The sequence below is a fragment of the Phoca vitulina genome, unplaced genomic scaffold (genome assembly GCF_004348235.1).
Source record: "Phoca vitulina isolate PV1807 unplaced genomic scaffold, GSC_HSeal_1.0 scaffold55, whole genome shotgun sequence".
Taxonomy (NCBI): domain Eukaryota; kingdom Metazoa; phylum Chordata; class Mammalia; order Carnivora; family Phocidae; genus Phoca; species Phoca vitulina.
In genome coordinates, this window is record NW_022589758.1 from 2,128,803 (window position 1) to 2,145,872 (window position 17,070).

Sequence of the window (17,070 nt, forward strand, 5' to 3'; positions counted from 1 at the left end):
AACAGCTTGTTCAAAGGCCTGGAAGTGAGAGATCTGTTATGACTAGATGAAAGAGAGAAAGAGATAAAGAGGAGCAGGGTGCGAGATTAGAGGTAAGACTGCAGCAGGTCCTGCCTGTGTTTTAAAAGTCTGGCTTTATCCTAAAGATAATAAAAAGCCATTTAAAAGCATCTATGTTATGGGCACCTGGGTGGCTCAGTTGGTTAAGCGACTGCCTTTGGCTCAGGTCAGGATCCTGGGGTCCTGGGATCGAGCCCCACATCGGGCTCCCCCTGCTCTGCGGGGAGCCTGCTTCTCCCTCTGCCTGCCGCTCCCCCAGCTTGTGCTCTCTCTCTCTGTCAAATAAATAAATAAAGTCTTTTTTTTAAAAAAAAGCATCTATGTTAGGAACCAACAGGATCAAGTTTACATTTTGGATATTCATTCAAGCTACATTACAGCCAATGGGCTGGAGAGGGTATGGTGGATATTCTGGGGGTCCACCGGGCCCCCTCTTCAAGATCCATGTACCTATCCCCAGCTTCTGGAAACACTGGCTTTTGAAGGCTCACAGCTGATACATTCGATGGGAGTTGCCCCCAGCCACAGGGAACTACCTTTCCCAAGAGCAGACCCTCCCCCAGAGAGCACCCATGGCCATGACTGGCTAATGTGGAGATACAAAGGCCCAGGTACCTTATCTCAATCAGGGACAACCTCAGCTCCTAGGCTTCTGGAAGGATTGGCTAAAGCCTCTGTTGTAATCATGTTGCTGGTCACTTCTCCCTCTGCCTAATCCTACTCTTATTAGTTTCCTATTGCAGCATAACACCTTACTGCAAACTCAGTGGCTTAAAAAAAGCACACATTTATCATCTCACAGTGTCGCTGGGTCAGGAGTCTGGGCACATCTTAACTGGGTCCTCTGCTCAGGCTGTAATCAAAGTGTTGACCAGATGGCATTCTCATCTGGAGACAGTCTGACTGGGGAAAAATCCACTTCCGAGCTCACTTTAGTTGTTGACAGATTTCATTTTCTTGTGGCTGAAGGACTGAGGACCTCAGCTTCTGGCTGGCTGTTGGCAGAAGCTGTCTTCAGTGCTGAGAGGCCACCAACAATTCCTAAAGTCTGCTCACAGTCTCTTTCATGTAGGCTTTCCAAACATGGCCATTTACTTAATCAAGCCAGCAAGGAGAGTCTCTAGAACAAGTCTGCTAGCAAGACAGACTCAGACATAATATAAAGTAATTGCAGGAGTAACATCTCTTCATCTTTGCTGTAGTCCACGCAGAAGCAAGTCAGAGGTCCCATCCTCACTCAAGGAGAGGGGTTACATAAAGGCGTGAACATTAGGAAATGGCAGACATCTTAGAGTCTATTTGCCACACCTACCTTCCTCACTTCTTACAGGTGTATCTCCTGAGAGCACTCCCCAATAAACCTTCTGCCTGCAACTACCCATCTTGGAGTCTGTATCTGGGGAGCAACCCTGGGGCAGTAAAGGGAGTTAGAAACTGTTGCTGTAACATCAACTATGGGTGATAGCAGTAGGAGACTGAGCAGCAAATTTTCTTTCTATTCATAAATGTATAATAATTTATTATTAGAGATTAGAATAGTCATGGCCTATCAGGAAATAAAATGAAGTCTACAAACTATAAGATGTCTTCAAGCAAGGATACACACAACAAAAATAATTCATTTCTAGGGTTGTAGAACAGATTACACATAACTAGTAAAAATTAGGCTTACTAATTTCCACAGTATGAAAATAAATCTCAGACCACAATCAGTCACATAATTAAAAAGAGATGATTAGCACTTTTATTAAATTCACGGAGATTGTACTTTTACAAATTGCAGAAATAGTCAACCAATAGGGCTGCCTTATTAGAGAATGATAGAGAATAAGTTAAGTATTGGTATGATAACAGGATCAAATTCCACCTTGTGTATTAACACTCCCACTTTCATCATTCATATCCCATTACAAACATTGTATTTTATTCTTCCTTAGTCATATACAGAGTGATATAAACAATATTCAAAAAGGATCCATTTTCAAAGATTTTTACACCATATTATGCATATTCTCCACTGGAAAAATATCTCTCCGTAGGTCTTCAAAGTGTGAAAAAATATATATTTCCGGAAATGCTTAATACTAATGCACTTTTAAGCCAATAACTAAAGACACCACATGACTACATTTACACATTGTGTTGTCAGAGAAATATTTTAGAATATTTTGAGTAGTCAACAGCTTACAATTCCAGTGGTCTTCATGGGTATAAATGACGGCCTTTTACTTTCATGCACATGCAAAATTTCTTAGAAAAGAAGAGTGGTGAAACAAAATAGATGATCTGCCCTTGATAATTTATAATGCTCAGCAGTTGCACAGAAACAAGTGTTGAGTTTCTTGGGGAAGCAAAACAGCAGCCCTTCAGAGAGGGGTGAGCCGCTCATCCTCTGTCATGAAGGCATCGTTAATGTGCCCCCCCTTCATGTCCAGAGGATCGCAGGGGATGCCATTCTCAATTGTGATCATGTTTTCACACTTATCTTCAGTGTCATCCACTTCAGATGGTCCTTTGCTCTTCCTAAATGCACACAAAAAGAATGATTGGGGTCTAGAAGAAGAAAGCCTGGTCTTCTGTACAAACATGGAGGGCAAGAGAGGGAAGAGGAAACCTAGAATGGTGAAATAATTGATGGCATTCCATACTTCAAATAAATTACAAAGCTCATAAAGAGCTAATGAGGTGAAAAGTTGCTACAAGATAAGAAATCTACATGGATGGGGCTCATCAATGGATACCCAACCATTGAGTAAGAGATGATTTGGGAACAGAGTATTCACACAGTCTCAGTCTATCACCCCCACAAGCAATGTACTGATTATAGAGATATTTGTATTTTGTCAAGGAAGAAATCTGGTGAACATCACCAAAAATGAGACAAATTGACAAGTGCCTCCAGATATGATGCACTGAGATTTTATCTATAAAATTCTGTGTTCTGTGTTCCTACCCCACCTCATCACCATTTTTTTTTTTTACCTGAATCTCTCAGGAGGAAGTAATCAGACAAGTCCAAATTTTAAAATATTTTTTTTGGTGGGCAATACACCCATATAAATTTTAAAATATTTTATAAAACAGCTGATCTGGACTCAGCACAGAGTAGGCACTCAAGTGATGTGCTTAGAGTTGGATGGACAGACATGGATGGACACGGATAGTTGGCTAGCTAGTTAGACAGACGGATGGATCAATAAATGTAGATCAATGGCTGGTTGGCTGGATGATAAATTAATGGATGGATGGACTAATGCTGCAGGCAAAGTTACTTAGACAGTAGCCCAAGGTAGATCTTGAATGGGATCCACCACAGAAAGAGAAAGAAAGAAAAGAAAAGAGAAGGGAAGGGAAGGGGAGGGAAGGGAGAATATATACACACATAATATTTCTTGTATCTCTTGTATTCTTGCTTTTCCAAATGAATGGAAGAAAATATTTGTTTTCCTACCTTAGGAATTAGGAGTTAGTATAGATTTTGCCAGGCTTTGCTGATAGTTTATTAGATAATTCCAAACAGCTGAGGTTCATAAAGAAAGGTAAAGTATCATTCCAATACTGTAGATTCCACTGTCATCACTTGAAAGTGTTTTGCTATTAGATATGCCACCGTCAGGTGTCACAATTTATCACTACAGGCCTAATGCTAGGTTAGAAGTTGGGGGGTCCTAGTCCCAGAGACCTAGGAATGGATAAGCTGCTGTGTTTTTCCATCCTCAGGGTGAAGACACTGTACTGGCCATTCTAAGCTTCAGCCATCAGCAATTAGGGCAGGTTGGGGTGAGCACAAAGTTTCATGTGATGAGAAGGTCCGACAGCCAGGTGAAATCACCTACCAGAGGACTAGAATACTTTGCCCCCTCTCTTGTGGACGGGAGTCTTGTTACTTTCCATGTCCTCCAAAAGGCAAAAGCAGTTGACATTCTATAACCATCAATCATATCATTTCCATTCATAGTACCCAACATTCATTGAATAACTACGTTTTGAGTTACTACTATGTGTTCAAACAGACAGTCCTTGTCTTAAAGTGAAAAGAAAGGACTTAATAAAAGGGGAAAACTCCAAATTTCACTCATCCTCCCTCCCCATTTTTATGGATTATAAAAAAGAGCAGTGACGTTTCAGTAGGGATGAAGCCCCAGTAGTAACAAATGGATATTTATAAATTATCATCAAAAAATGTCTAGTTCGTGCAATTTCCCCCACACTCACTCCTCACTGGGCTTGGAGTGAATAAGAATTCTCCACAACAATAAACAGATTTTAAACAGTCAAATCTTACTCTAAAATATATATATTGTGTATATAAGTATGAAACTCATATTACAAAAATCTTAGTGGAGGGAGCATTCTAAAGCAGGTGGTAATGCAATGGGAGTTTTAGAAATAGACACCAGCTCCTTCAGTTAAGAAAGTGTTTTTACCAGGGCACCTGGGTGGCTCAGTCGTTAAGCATCTGCCTTCAGCTCAGGTCATGATCCCAGGGTCCTGGGATCGAGCCCCGCATCGGGCTCCCTACTCTGCGGGAAGCCTGCTTCTCCCTCTCCCGCTCCCCCTGCTTGTGTTCCTGCTCTCGCTATCTCTCTCTGTCAAATAAATAAAATCTTTTAAAAAAAAAAGTGTTTTTACCGAGTTAGATGAAAAATCACAGGGAGCTGAACACATGCGGATCACTGCAAGGAATCTCACTTTCCCCTCCCAACCATAAAGGAGAACTAATCCATTAGGTCTCACAAAGGAATGGGGAAGAACTAAAAAGAAAGATGCAAACAGACGGGGACAAGTTTGTCTTCTTTAGAAGAAGGATTTCTCAACCAAAAAGATTCTGAGCAAGATGGCTGTGGAAATGCATCTAATGGAGCTGTGCCCGTGCCAAATTAGGCACATATTGTGCTTTTGTGACCTTAGATCCAGTTGTTCAGAGTCTTGGCATTGCCGGGCTCCACAAACTGCAGTGTCAGTAACGTGCTGGCTGGACACGATAAGCAGCTCAAAGGTTATCTAACAGTAATATGGCACTTGGTCACATTTCATAGTGTGTACTGTAATAAACTGATTCACTGCCTCTGCACTGCTCTTACTAACAATAATAAAACTTAACTATCTTTCTGGATCATTCTGATTTGATGTTCTGCTAAAAACATGAATTCTTTTTCCTGAAAAATAAAATTGAGTGTTAATGACTTCCTCTGTTCTTGCAATATCCGGTGGTTTAGGAAGATTTTTTTTAAAAAGTAACTAAAATACCTGAAACTAGTTCTTAAAAACCTTGAGAGTACATACTTCTCATAAGTCCAGAGAGAAGAGCGGCAAAAGAGGGGACAAAAAAAAAGACCAGGTTACCCTCAGAGCTAAGGGGTGTTGAGGAGCAGGGTTTGCTCAAGATAAAGTAGTGGTGGGGCGCCTGGGTGGTTCAGGTGGTTAGGCGTCTGCCTTCTGCTCAGGTTGTGGTCCCGGGGTTCCTGGGATTGAGCCCCGAGTCGGGCTCCCTGCTCAGGGAGCCTGCTTCTCCCTCTCTCTCTGCTGCTCCCCCTGCTCATGCTCTCACTCACTCTCAAATAAATAAATAAATAAATAAAATCTTTTTAAAAGAAAGATAAGAGGCACCTGGGTGGCTCAGTCATTAAGCATCTGCCTTCAGCTCAGGTCATGATCCCAGGGTCCTGGGATCGAGCCCCCATCAGGCTCCCTGCTCAGAGGGAAGCCTGCTTCCCCCCTCCCACTCCCTCTGCTTGTGTTCCCTTTCTAGCTGTGTCTCTGTCAAATAAATAAATAAAATCTTTAAAAAAAAAAAAGATAAAGTAGTGGTGGCTGAAAGCACAAAGAATATTTCTGTCTCCCTTCAAACTAGATAGGGCTGAAGAGCCAAGGCCCAAGAATAGCCAGAAAAACAGCAGAGGATAGACAAATATGATTTTGAAACAGAACAGAATTAATTATTGGGGAATGAGAACTATCCTCATAATCAGTATGGATGATTCCTGGGGAAAATGTCAGTGTTACTGGAATGATTTCAGTGGGCATTGCAGTCCAGTCAGATTGATGGGCTTTGGGATCCAGCCTATCTGGTTTTAAATACAGTTACTACTAACTTTCTGACCATGTGACTATAGGCAGGTTGCTTTATGTCTGCTGTGTGGTAGTGATAATAATAGCAATTAGTGGGGCGCCTGGGTGGCTCAGTCATTAAGCGTCTGTCTTCGGCTCAGGTCATGATCTCAGGGTCCTGGGTTCGAGCCCCGCATCGGGCTCCCTGCTTGGCGGGAAGCCTGCTTCTCCCTCTCCCACTCCCCCTGCTTGTGTTCCCTCTCTAGCTGTGTCTCTCTCTGTCAAATAAATAAATAAAATCTTTAAAAATAATAATAATGATGATAATTAGTAACTACTACATGACAGAAACCAGACTAAGTGCTTTTTTTCTCATTTAGTTCCTATTTATCTCATTTAATCATCTCATTTAATTCCTATTGCAATATTATAAAGATTTTATTATTATCCCTGCTTTTCTTTCTTTTTTTTTTTAAAGACTTTATTTATTTATTTGAGAGAGAGAGCACAGAGGGAGAAGCAGACTCCCGACTGAGCAGAGAGCCCGGGAGGCTTGATCCCAAGACCCTGAGATCATGACCTAAGCCGAAGGCAGACGCTTAAGCAACTGAGCCACCCAGGTGCCCCTTATTATCCCTGTTTTTCAAATGAAGGAGCTAAGACTCAACTATGTAGAGCAGCTTATCTTTGAGAATGGAACAAGATTGGTGAAACCAGTGGACCTAGAACTCTACTTAATCTCCCCAGGCTTCACTCAAAACACATATTTGATTCCTATTGAGTATGTACATTTAAGAACAGCAAAGGAAAACAATTAGCTCTAACATTTCTGATTTTATTTACACATCTATTTTTGAGACTTAATTAAAACTTTATAAGAATGTGAAATTTCAGTATATGAAAATGTTGGCTGAGCCCCATCCCCTTGTTTGAAAAGCAGTATTTGTAGAAATCTAAATGTATTTCTGCTTACTACTGACCTTATGGGAATAGAAATATAACCAGAAATAAACCAAGTGAATTTACTAATGACTCTGCTCAACTGTGAGCATTAGCTAGGATTCTATGTCCTGAGTCCTTAACCTGGCTTTGTTACCAAGTGCAAGACTATAATCTCCTTGTAGGCAGGGACCATCCACATTATCTGTGTATGTATCTTCCCTGATAAATACTAGAGCTCCCATCACAGAATGGATGGTCAGTAAAGGAATAAGGTATTTTTTACCTCTTTGGGCCTTGGCTTCTGGAGAGATGAATTTAGAGCACTTTCCAGTGTATAAAGCACTTGTGTGTATTCTCTAACTTTGTCTTCTCATCATCATAACTATTTTTTTTAAAGATTTTATTTATTTATTTGACAGAGAGAGACACAGCGAGAGAGGGAACACAAGCAGGGGGAGTGGGAGAGGGAGAAGCAGGCTTCCCGCAGAGCAGGGAGCCCGATGCGGGGCTTGATCCCAGGACCCTGGGATCATGACCTGAGCCGAAGGCAGACGCTTAACGACTGAGCCACCCAGGCGCCCCCATCATCATAATTATTTAAGAAAATATTATCCTCATTTTCCATATGTGACCGGCTCAAGATCACCCAGATAATAAGCACCAGAGCCTGAGACTGGAACCCAAAACCAAGAGTATCAATCCAGTGCTTTTTCTACTAAAACACACATCACACCAACTGCATCACCGTTGTCATTGTTACATCACCATGGCCATCACAACCATTGCTATCATCATCATTATCATCATCATAAAGCTGAACAGAGAACTAAAACATCTACTTGTGGGCCAGCACTAGACACAGATCTAGTACGGACATCATTGTGGAGTACATGCATTTCATCTTGGGTACCTGCCCACCTACCCAGCTGCCTAATTGTATCCCAAAGGTAAAAAAAAAAAATCATTTTCCAGCTTTTTTTCCTTCAACAAGTCTCTCATTTCCACAAACTGCTATTCTCAACTAGATGGTAATAGCAAAGCAACTTCCTCAAATTATTTCACAAGGAGGTGGCATTTGTAATGGTGTGCTGAAGCTGGCTGGTATAGGCTTGCGACAGGTGATTGTTAAATATTCAGAAATTTCATACCTGATAGGAAATCAACAAATGCTACAAATTGGGATTTTTTTTTTTTACAAAGCTGGTTAACCAGTTCACCACTATTATAGTAAACAGTAACCCTAATAAGATCATTTGCTTTTTAACATATGTGTTTGTTAACTAATAAAATCCCAAACAATGAGCCATTGAACTGGAAAATTTTTTATAGTATCATGACAATTTCTGGATGAAAACGAGATCTCTTTTCAGTATCTCTTAGTCACAGAAATGGGTTAAGCTGATCTTGGATAATAATACTGTTTATTTAGTGCATGCTAGGTACTTTATACACATTTATCTCATCCAATCTTCATGGAAGCCCTGTGAGATATTATCTTCTTACTACAGATGGAGAAACAGTCCCATGGAAATTGGATGACTCGACCAAGGTCATTTGACTAAAGGGTACAGCTGGTGTTTGAGTTCACTAGCTTGGCCCCCAATGACTGTATACTTTACAGCCAGCAGCTATGAATAATCAGTGTAATGCTGTTACTGACACAGGTAAAAGAATTGTTAAAGCTTTCCTTGAGAAATTTCCTCAACAGTAAGTTTAAATATGCATATGTCGTAGATGACAGTGGCACTCTTCTCCACAGAAGCAAAATGGTAACTGAGATGACCCTGCAGTCTCTCCTGGCCTTCTAAATGTAAGATTTTGTATAATGCAAACTATGTTTGTTAATATCTAATGTATGGATTGAATTGTTGAGCAAGTCTTTGTCTTCCTCAGGACTAAAGGCATTGGGGGCAACTCCTGCCTTTTCCATGATTAGAAAGGGCTTTCATCACCATTACCAGGGCTCTCCCCACTCCAGACTGCACCCTCTCCACACCTTCGAAGCAATACTTTGCTCAAGAGAAGCCCACCACAGATTGTATCTAACTTAAAACACAACAAATCAATTTATCTTCAGAAGGTTGTCATAACTGTCCTGACTCTATTTGCCAATCAGTGATGCTCTCCAGGTTTACGCAAGAGATTTGTCTGTCTGATTCCCTAGTCAGAACACAAAATGAATTTGCGAAGGCAAGGTTGTGACAACAGCCTCATTTCTCCTGGGCAACAGATTATGATGCTACACACCCAATTATTATATTACCGCAGAACCTGCTCAGCAGGAAAGAGATAGCACAAGCTGGAAGACCAGCAAATGGCAGGATAATAAAATAACAGTAACAGCTAACACTTATTGAGCGCTCACCATGGGCCAGGAACCACTTTAAGCACGCCACAGCATTAACTCTTTTTATCCCACCAAGTTCATTATTTCTGGTATACCTCACTGTCACGCTAGCAAAGTTATCTCTGCACAGGCAAGAAAGAAAGATTTAACCAATTCGACACTAGCACCACAAACCATATTCTCCTGAGCTTGGGTTCCCTGACTCATTGCCTGTGCTTCCTGATATGCACAGAGTTAATGGGTTACATACAAGAGCAGAATCCAGGATACAAATACTTTGAATCTAAGCAGTATGTCTCACCGTCCATCCTTCTAACTCCTACAGTATACTGTGCTAGTGAGAAAACTGGGAACCAAGGAGATGAAGTGAATTCACAGAGGTTATGATAGTTAGAAATCATAGAATCACAGAATTCTAGGATTAATACGGAACTTAAAAATATTAAACATAAGTAGTCAAATATTGCAAGGGAATCTTCCTTAATATTAAAAAAACTGAAAACAAAACAAACTGACAACTTGTACCAAGGCTCTCTGCATTGCATGTCATGCCAAGATGAAGAAAATCAAGCAAGTACAACTTGATTTTAATCTTTGGGTTTAAGTTGGGGACTAGACATAAATCTCATTTATTCCAGAGCATTTCACTTATCATTTGTGAAAAAAAGTTATAAAGGCCAACATTTGAAATGATTCCCTTCTGCTAGTAACTAGAGTGAGACATGTGGAAAGTAGTAAACCTCCAGAGAAACATTTAGTTGAACCCACACTTGGCCAAACTCATCCCACATGTCTGTGTGGGCATCGACCCTTTTGAAAACCAATGCATGTCCCTGTGATTCCCACTTACCAGAACTCTTCTTCCTTGGTATCAGATGAGAAGGTTTTTAGAAGAGTCAAATTGTCTAGTGAAGAGTAAGGACTCTCTCCACTTCCCCTCTGGATCAGAGGTACTGATAAACAAAATTATTTTCTCCTTTCATCATGCTGAGAAATCCTATCCTCCTCTCCTCTTGTCCCACTACCTTAGTAACTTTCCCATTGGTCTGAAATTCTCCCTTGAAGTAATTGCAATAATTTAGACAGCAAAGTTTGTAGGTGCCCCAGAATCCAGGTAAAGGAACTCCGGTAGTAGGAATCTCTAAGTTGGAAGCTCTCAAACTAAGTTAATTAGAATAACCTGGATATTCATTAAAATGCATCCCCATCACAGATTTTATTTAGAAAGTCTGCAGTAGGGCAAAGGAACCTACATGTTAAACAAGTGTTCTGGGTGATTCTGATGCAAGGTGTTGATTCAAAGTTCACTTTGAGGGACATGGTTCCATATAATACTATATGCACCAGAGGGACAAGCAGTTGTTGAAAGGAGGGAAGTATAGAAGCATAAGAGTATCTGGGACAAGATGGCGGCTATAGGCACTGGGCCAAGAAAAAGCAAGCCAAGCTGAGGATGCATGGAAAAAACTGTGGAACTGCTAGCATTTGGAGGTAGAGGACTATTAAAGATTAACTCTGCCTACCCAAAAAGTCTGCTTAGCTTTGTATATCCAACTTACAAAAGCATAATACAGATATTAAAATCAATTCTTGATATGAAATATTCATATGGTGTAGAATAAGGAAAAAGATAGTAATGGAAGGAGTCATAGTTAGTAAGGGACACTGGACTCTAAAAAGTCTCTAAACACAAGAGCCTAAGTGATATTCCGATAATCACCAATATTTTCAAAGTTTCAGATTTAAGGCATTATCTTCAGCTTGGGGAAAATCCTCTCCTTATTTTTCCAAGTCATGAGGAAATAGGAAAATCCTCCCTAAATCACTCTGTATCTTACCTTCTACGTTGCCGGATTCCTGATAAAATCAAGAGCAGGACTGCCACTATGACGATGCAAAATATCACACTGAATATAATAATCCAGATGGGTACAGATGGGTCAGTTGGTGGTGCAAGAGTGGAAGGAATTTTTAAAAATTCCAGGGTCTGGTCATTCAAAAAGAAGGCATTGTTGATCCGGTTCCTATTCATTCTACAGTATGATGATTAAAAACAAACAAGAGAGAAAAAAAAATTAGAAACAGAAGGTACAGACCTATCTCTCCATGATTACAATTATCTCTGGAAACGGAGCATCCCTGTAGCAAGAGACCTCAGGTTGACTAGACAGTTTGACGGGGGCAATCATGCTTTGGTACCCTTTTCGAGGCAGTGCTGGCTGCTACTGAAAGGCTCGCCTACTGCCCTCCATAGCTGGGAATGTCCTAGAAGTAACCAGAACTCCTGAGCTTCAAGCTCTGTCCACCATGTTTTATTTCCAGAAAAGTAGCATCTAGATTAAGATGACGCAACTCTATTTAAGGTGGCTTACACAAATACCAACAGCCAGAAGAGGGAAAATTGTGTGGGTGAGAAACATGAGAAGACAAGAAAACTGGGAATAAAAAAGAAAACATGAAGCCAGGAGCGGCTGCAAATCCAACAAATTGATTTTTTTTTCCATTAATTCAACAAACCTTTGCTGAAAACTTACCAAGTACCAGATATGATGCTAAGTGCTAGAGATACGAAGTGAAATGAAACTACCAAAGCGCTTATAGTCTAGTGCAGTCTAGAAGGATGGCCTTCAGTCCCTCCACAATCCCAGCACAGTGCAAGATGTTCCATGACAGAGCTTAAGTATGGCCACGATGGGAGACAGGGGATGGCCAAGAACATCATAGCAAGAAGTCAGGGCTGCTTTCCTGAGAAAGCAACTTTTGAGCTTTTGAATTCTTATTTAGGAATTCTTGAGACCAAAGTGTATAGTGAGCACAGGAATGGAGACAAGGGTATAGTAGATCTGTTCAGGAAACTACAAGTTTCGTACAACTAAAGTCACTGGCGTTTGAGAAGTCCAAAACTCTAGAAAAATATCCAGGTAAATGAGTTACTCTTCCCCGGGGAAAATCTGCATTTTTGGTGGTGGCAGCAATTAGGGAGGGGTTGATAGTGAAGACTTACTTGACTGAAAAGAAATTAAGTGAATTTCTAACTGGAATTTGCAAACTAGATGAGGAGATTTCTTGGGGATATTGTATGGCCTTGACTGAATTCACACTAGACAAGTTGACTTCATCTGCCTCTAGAGCAGCAATGGAAAATACATATATAATGTGAGCTTCATGTGTGACTTCAAATTCTCTAGGAGGTGCATTTTAAGAAAAAGTAAAAAGAAACAGGTGGAATTATTTTAATTTTTTTAAGTAGGCTCCACACCCAACATGGGGCTTGAACTCACGGCCCTAAGATCAAGAGTCACATGGTCTACTGACCAAGCCAGCCAGGTACCCCAAAACTATTTTAATAATTTTTTTGCCCAATATATCCAGAAAAATATAATTTCAATGTAATCAATATTGAGTTGGTTCACATTTTATTTTGTACTCAATCTTTGAAATTTGATGTGTACTTTACACTTAGGGTGTATCTAATCTTGGACTAGCTATATTTCAAGTGCTCAATAGTCACATATGGGGGCTGACTACCATCCTGGACAGTGTAGGTCTTGAACCTGACAGTAACGGCTTGAGAATCTTTGCAGATCAGCACTAGGCTATCAGGAGAGACCACCTTTAGCAAATAAAAATCAGTGAGGCATGATTATTCACGAATGTGAAAAAGAATCCCAGCCAGATAATCTATAGCAGGGGATAATTCCAATGTAATTTTTTATCATAATACCCTCCAGTTCCATCCATGTCATTGCGAATGGCAAGATTTCATTCTTTTTGATGGCTGAGTAATATTCCAGTGTGTGTGTGTGTGTGTGTGTGTGTGTGTGCGCGTGCACGTGCACACGTGCACACACATCTTCTTTATCCATGGACATCTGGGCTCTTTCCATATTTTGGCTATTGTCAAACTATGGAAAGTTTCCTTTTTCCATAACCTATCATTGATAATCTGCGAACACAAACCTCTCTACAAAATAATGAACCCCACTACCAAGGTATAGCTCAGAGTAAAATGAGATGTTGCTCTGTATTCTCATTCTATCTACCTGGTTAGTGAACACTTTGCTGTTCTTTTGCCTCTCTGGCTGATTAGAAGTTCTAGATCAGTACAGACTAAATCTCCAACCACCACTGAAATCCCCCATAGGTGTCAACCACATGGATATCTTCCAGCCAACGTTGGCCTGATAAGGCCAGGCCCTCACAACAGAGCTAAAACAGACATCTTAGAACTGGTGGGTCATTCCCTCAAGTAACCCCATAGGTGTGGACACTCTGGGGGAGAGGAAAAAACACCACTGGATGTGATGGCAGCATGCCTGGGTTCAGGTCCTCACTCTTCATTTTTCTAGTGTGGTGGCCTCAGCAAATCAATTAGTCTCCCTGAGTCTCAATTCCCTCATTTATAAACCAGGGATAATAATAATCACTCAGGGGCGCCTGGGTGGCTTAGTCGGTAAAGCGTGTGCCTTCAGCTCAGGTCATGATCCCGGATTCCTGGGATTAAGCCCCACGTAGGGCTCCCTGCTCAGCAGGGAGTCTGCTTCTCCCTCTGTCCCTCACCTCTTTCTCTTTCACTCAAATAAATAAATAAAATCTTTAAAAAAATAATTACTCAAAAGTGATTGGCGCTGACATTAAATGCCACAGATGTGCAGGAACACACTTTATGAAGCAGAAAGGGTTATGCAAATATTAAGTGGAACTAGCATTATTTTGCCCAACTCCGCAGATTCTTCAGCCTTGAAATTTCCTATTACTTGTCCTCTAGATGCTATCCCCTTGCTTTTCATGCTATCCTTCTTTCTTGGTATCGTTCCCTTTATTTTCATACAATACTGATGAGACCTATCCCTAACATAAATTCTCATTCTCTCGGCCATCCTCACCCCCTAAGTAGCTTCTGCTGCTAGGACCTTTGACAGAGACATTTTGTTGTGGACATATTCACCTATATCCTCCGCCTTTACCCCCAACACTCACTCTTCTCCCTCACATTAATGGAAGCCTGCTTTCACCGCAGTGCCTTCATTTCCTTGTAGCCCTCCCAGATCATGGGGGAGGGCTTAAATAAAATTCCTTTCCATGTGAAATACAATGTTCTTAATTCTTATTCCCTAAGTGGTGGGTCTTAACAATATTTTTTAGTGGCAAAAGCACAGGAACAATGTAGTTCAAACCTTCTTGTTAAAGCAGATTAAATCATTTCCCACTATATAGATCCTCAAGGCCTTTGCTTCAGCAAGGGATATGGATTATTGTTCACACAAAAACCTTTGGTATTAATTATATACTCATTATCTTAAATGTTAATATTTTACAGAGAGCGAATGAGTTCTTATACTAGATATTTCTCCTTGGTAAAGAGAATAATGTGTATTTCGGTAACTTGTAAGTCTGATGTGAGGGGAGTTACTTTGTTTCATTCTTTCTTTTTCCAGAAATAGTTTATTTTCTGAACTCATTCTTCCAATATACCTTTGCCCAACATTAATCATTTGAAGGATGGGAAGTTTACATACATAAAGTGCACACTGATTGAAGTAAAAACAAACTGCATCCTTCTTTGAAGTCAAGAATGCACTTCACTTTTGAAAGTTTGTTATGATCACAAGGAGAGGCGGAGAGGAACTCTCAGGAAAAACGGTGTAAAATTTGAAATGCGTAAAAAATATTACTGAGTATCTGGTGAGTACAACTTTCTGGACAATTTATACCTTCTATTTGTCTTTGAGTTATTTTTGCAGATCTGTAAGTGGTAGAAAACTGACATAATGTAAATGATTTTTGTCCAGAGAAAATCAAGTGAATTGTGTCCGGTAGAATATGATTGATCACTACCTGATGGATAGAATGGTGCATCTTTTTGTAAATGGACATCACCATTCCTTGATTCCCATAGATGCATGGTTCCTTGAAGTCTCCTTTGAACTGGTTTTACCGTTTTACTGGTTCCCTCATTAATTAATGAGACAATAAAATCTTTAGTGGCATTTATTTTTAATTTGTATAAGAGTCATGCTTTTACCTTGTTTTTTAAAAAGTATCTTTTAAAGGCAAAGACTGTACATTAACTAAAGAAGCTAAGTCCTTAGAGACCCAAAAAATGAGACTATTTTTATTGGTTTTCAAATAAAAGTCAAAGGTATGACTTGTCCTTCAAAACACCCTACATTTATTAACTCATTTAACCTTCTCAGCAACTCTGAGAGTGAGGTACCATAACTATTCCCGTTTTATAGATTATAAGAGGAAAACAAAATGAGGGGAAGTAACTTATCTGTAATCAAGAAACAAAACCAGAATTTAAGACCTACGCATTTGGGCTCTAGAATCCATGTGATAAATCATCACACAACAGCACCGTACAAGATGTTCCTGCCGAAGGAAGACAGCACTGAACATTCATAGCTAATATTTAAACCAGGGATTCTCAGCCACAGCACAATTGACATTTGGGGTTGAATAATTCTTTGTTCTGAGGTGCTGTCCTGTGCATAGTAGGATGTTTAGCAGCACCCCTAACTTCTGTCTATTCAAGACCCCACCTCCCCCACCTCAATTGTGACAACAAAAATGTCTCCAGACATTGCCAAATGTCTCCTTGGAGGCAAAATTGTCCCTGGATGAGAAACACTGATCCAAACTAATCCTTAATACAAGCTAACAAAGTTAAATCTTTCACATATTAATAAATAAATCATTGTGAAGCAGAGAGAGAATTCTTCAAAATTTATGAAAACAGTCAAATCAATCAACAAGCTGATATACCAGTAGAAGACATATTTAGTGATGATTACCTTATGGCTGACTGTATCTCAACAGCAGGAAGGGTGTGATTTTTTGAAGGATCTGTAACCACAAACCAGAATGACACCCGCTGGGTTACATTGCAAAGTAGGACGTGGGAAATTCTGCAGATGATGGTGAAAAAAAAAATACATTATAAGCAAATAATGACTAATTCCATTAGAATATCCACTCTGGTGTTATTACCATCTTAAAAGGTGTCTTAGCTATGAATGAAGCCATTTCTACCATTTTAAGAAATGCCTTATTAAGAAGAAAATAACAGAGGACATTTCCTTTGTTTCAAAATCAGATACTTGGGATCATTCCTAAAATAAGAATCTACCAAATGAAAAAATAACAAAAAGTACACAGTAGAGAGTGTTAAGGATGTCATTCTCCATCACCTGTTAGCTGACAGCACCCCTGCTTCCCCAACACTGGGCCTCTTTCTGAACCACAGATGCCTTTGGTGTTTCCTCATCAAGCTCTTTTTAGTCTCATCCCGCCTTCCACATCTCAGATCCAGACAAATCAGTTGCCACCCCTCGCTCCAATACATGCTTGCTGTGTTGGCCACACTGCCGTTCCTCTCCCACTCCAGTACTGGAGTGCCAAGCTGAAGTGCTATCACCAATTTACCAGCAGCCTTTAAACACGGTTTGTGCAATTACCTGCTTTCCAACTGTTAATTGGGAATGTGCCACACCACTCTGTATACATACATTACCAGTAGATATGACAGGAAAGAAATGACATTAGTGTTCAGATTGGAGACAATTATATATGAATGTATGAAAGATATAAAGGTTGAAAATTATAGGAGAGTCCACATAGCTCAACGTTGTCAGGGCTAAAACATAAATCATGAATGGCATTCACCA

The 17,070-nt window shown here is 40.2% G+C and overlaps 1 protein-coding gene across 1 annotated transcript in view; it reads right to left on the bottom strand.

Moving 5' to 3' along the window:
- Positions 1-2,139: 2,139 nt before the first annotated feature.
- CLTRN (collectrin, amino acid transport regulator) overlaps positions 2,140-17,070 on the bottom strand; it is a 43,501-nt gene continuing 28,570 nt past the window's right edge. The window contains exons 4-6 of the mRNA XM_032389661.1: positions 16,198-16,311; positions 11,239-11,433; positions 2,140-2,583 (exon numbers count right to left, since the gene is read on the bottom strand). Of these exons, the coding sequence (XP_032245552.1) occupies positions 2,427-2,583; positions 11,239-11,433; positions 16,198-16,311 (466 nt within the window). The 3' untranslated portion in view covers positions 2,140-2,426. The remainder of the gene's footprint in view (positions 2,584-11,238; positions 11,434-16,197; positions 16,312-17,070) is intronic.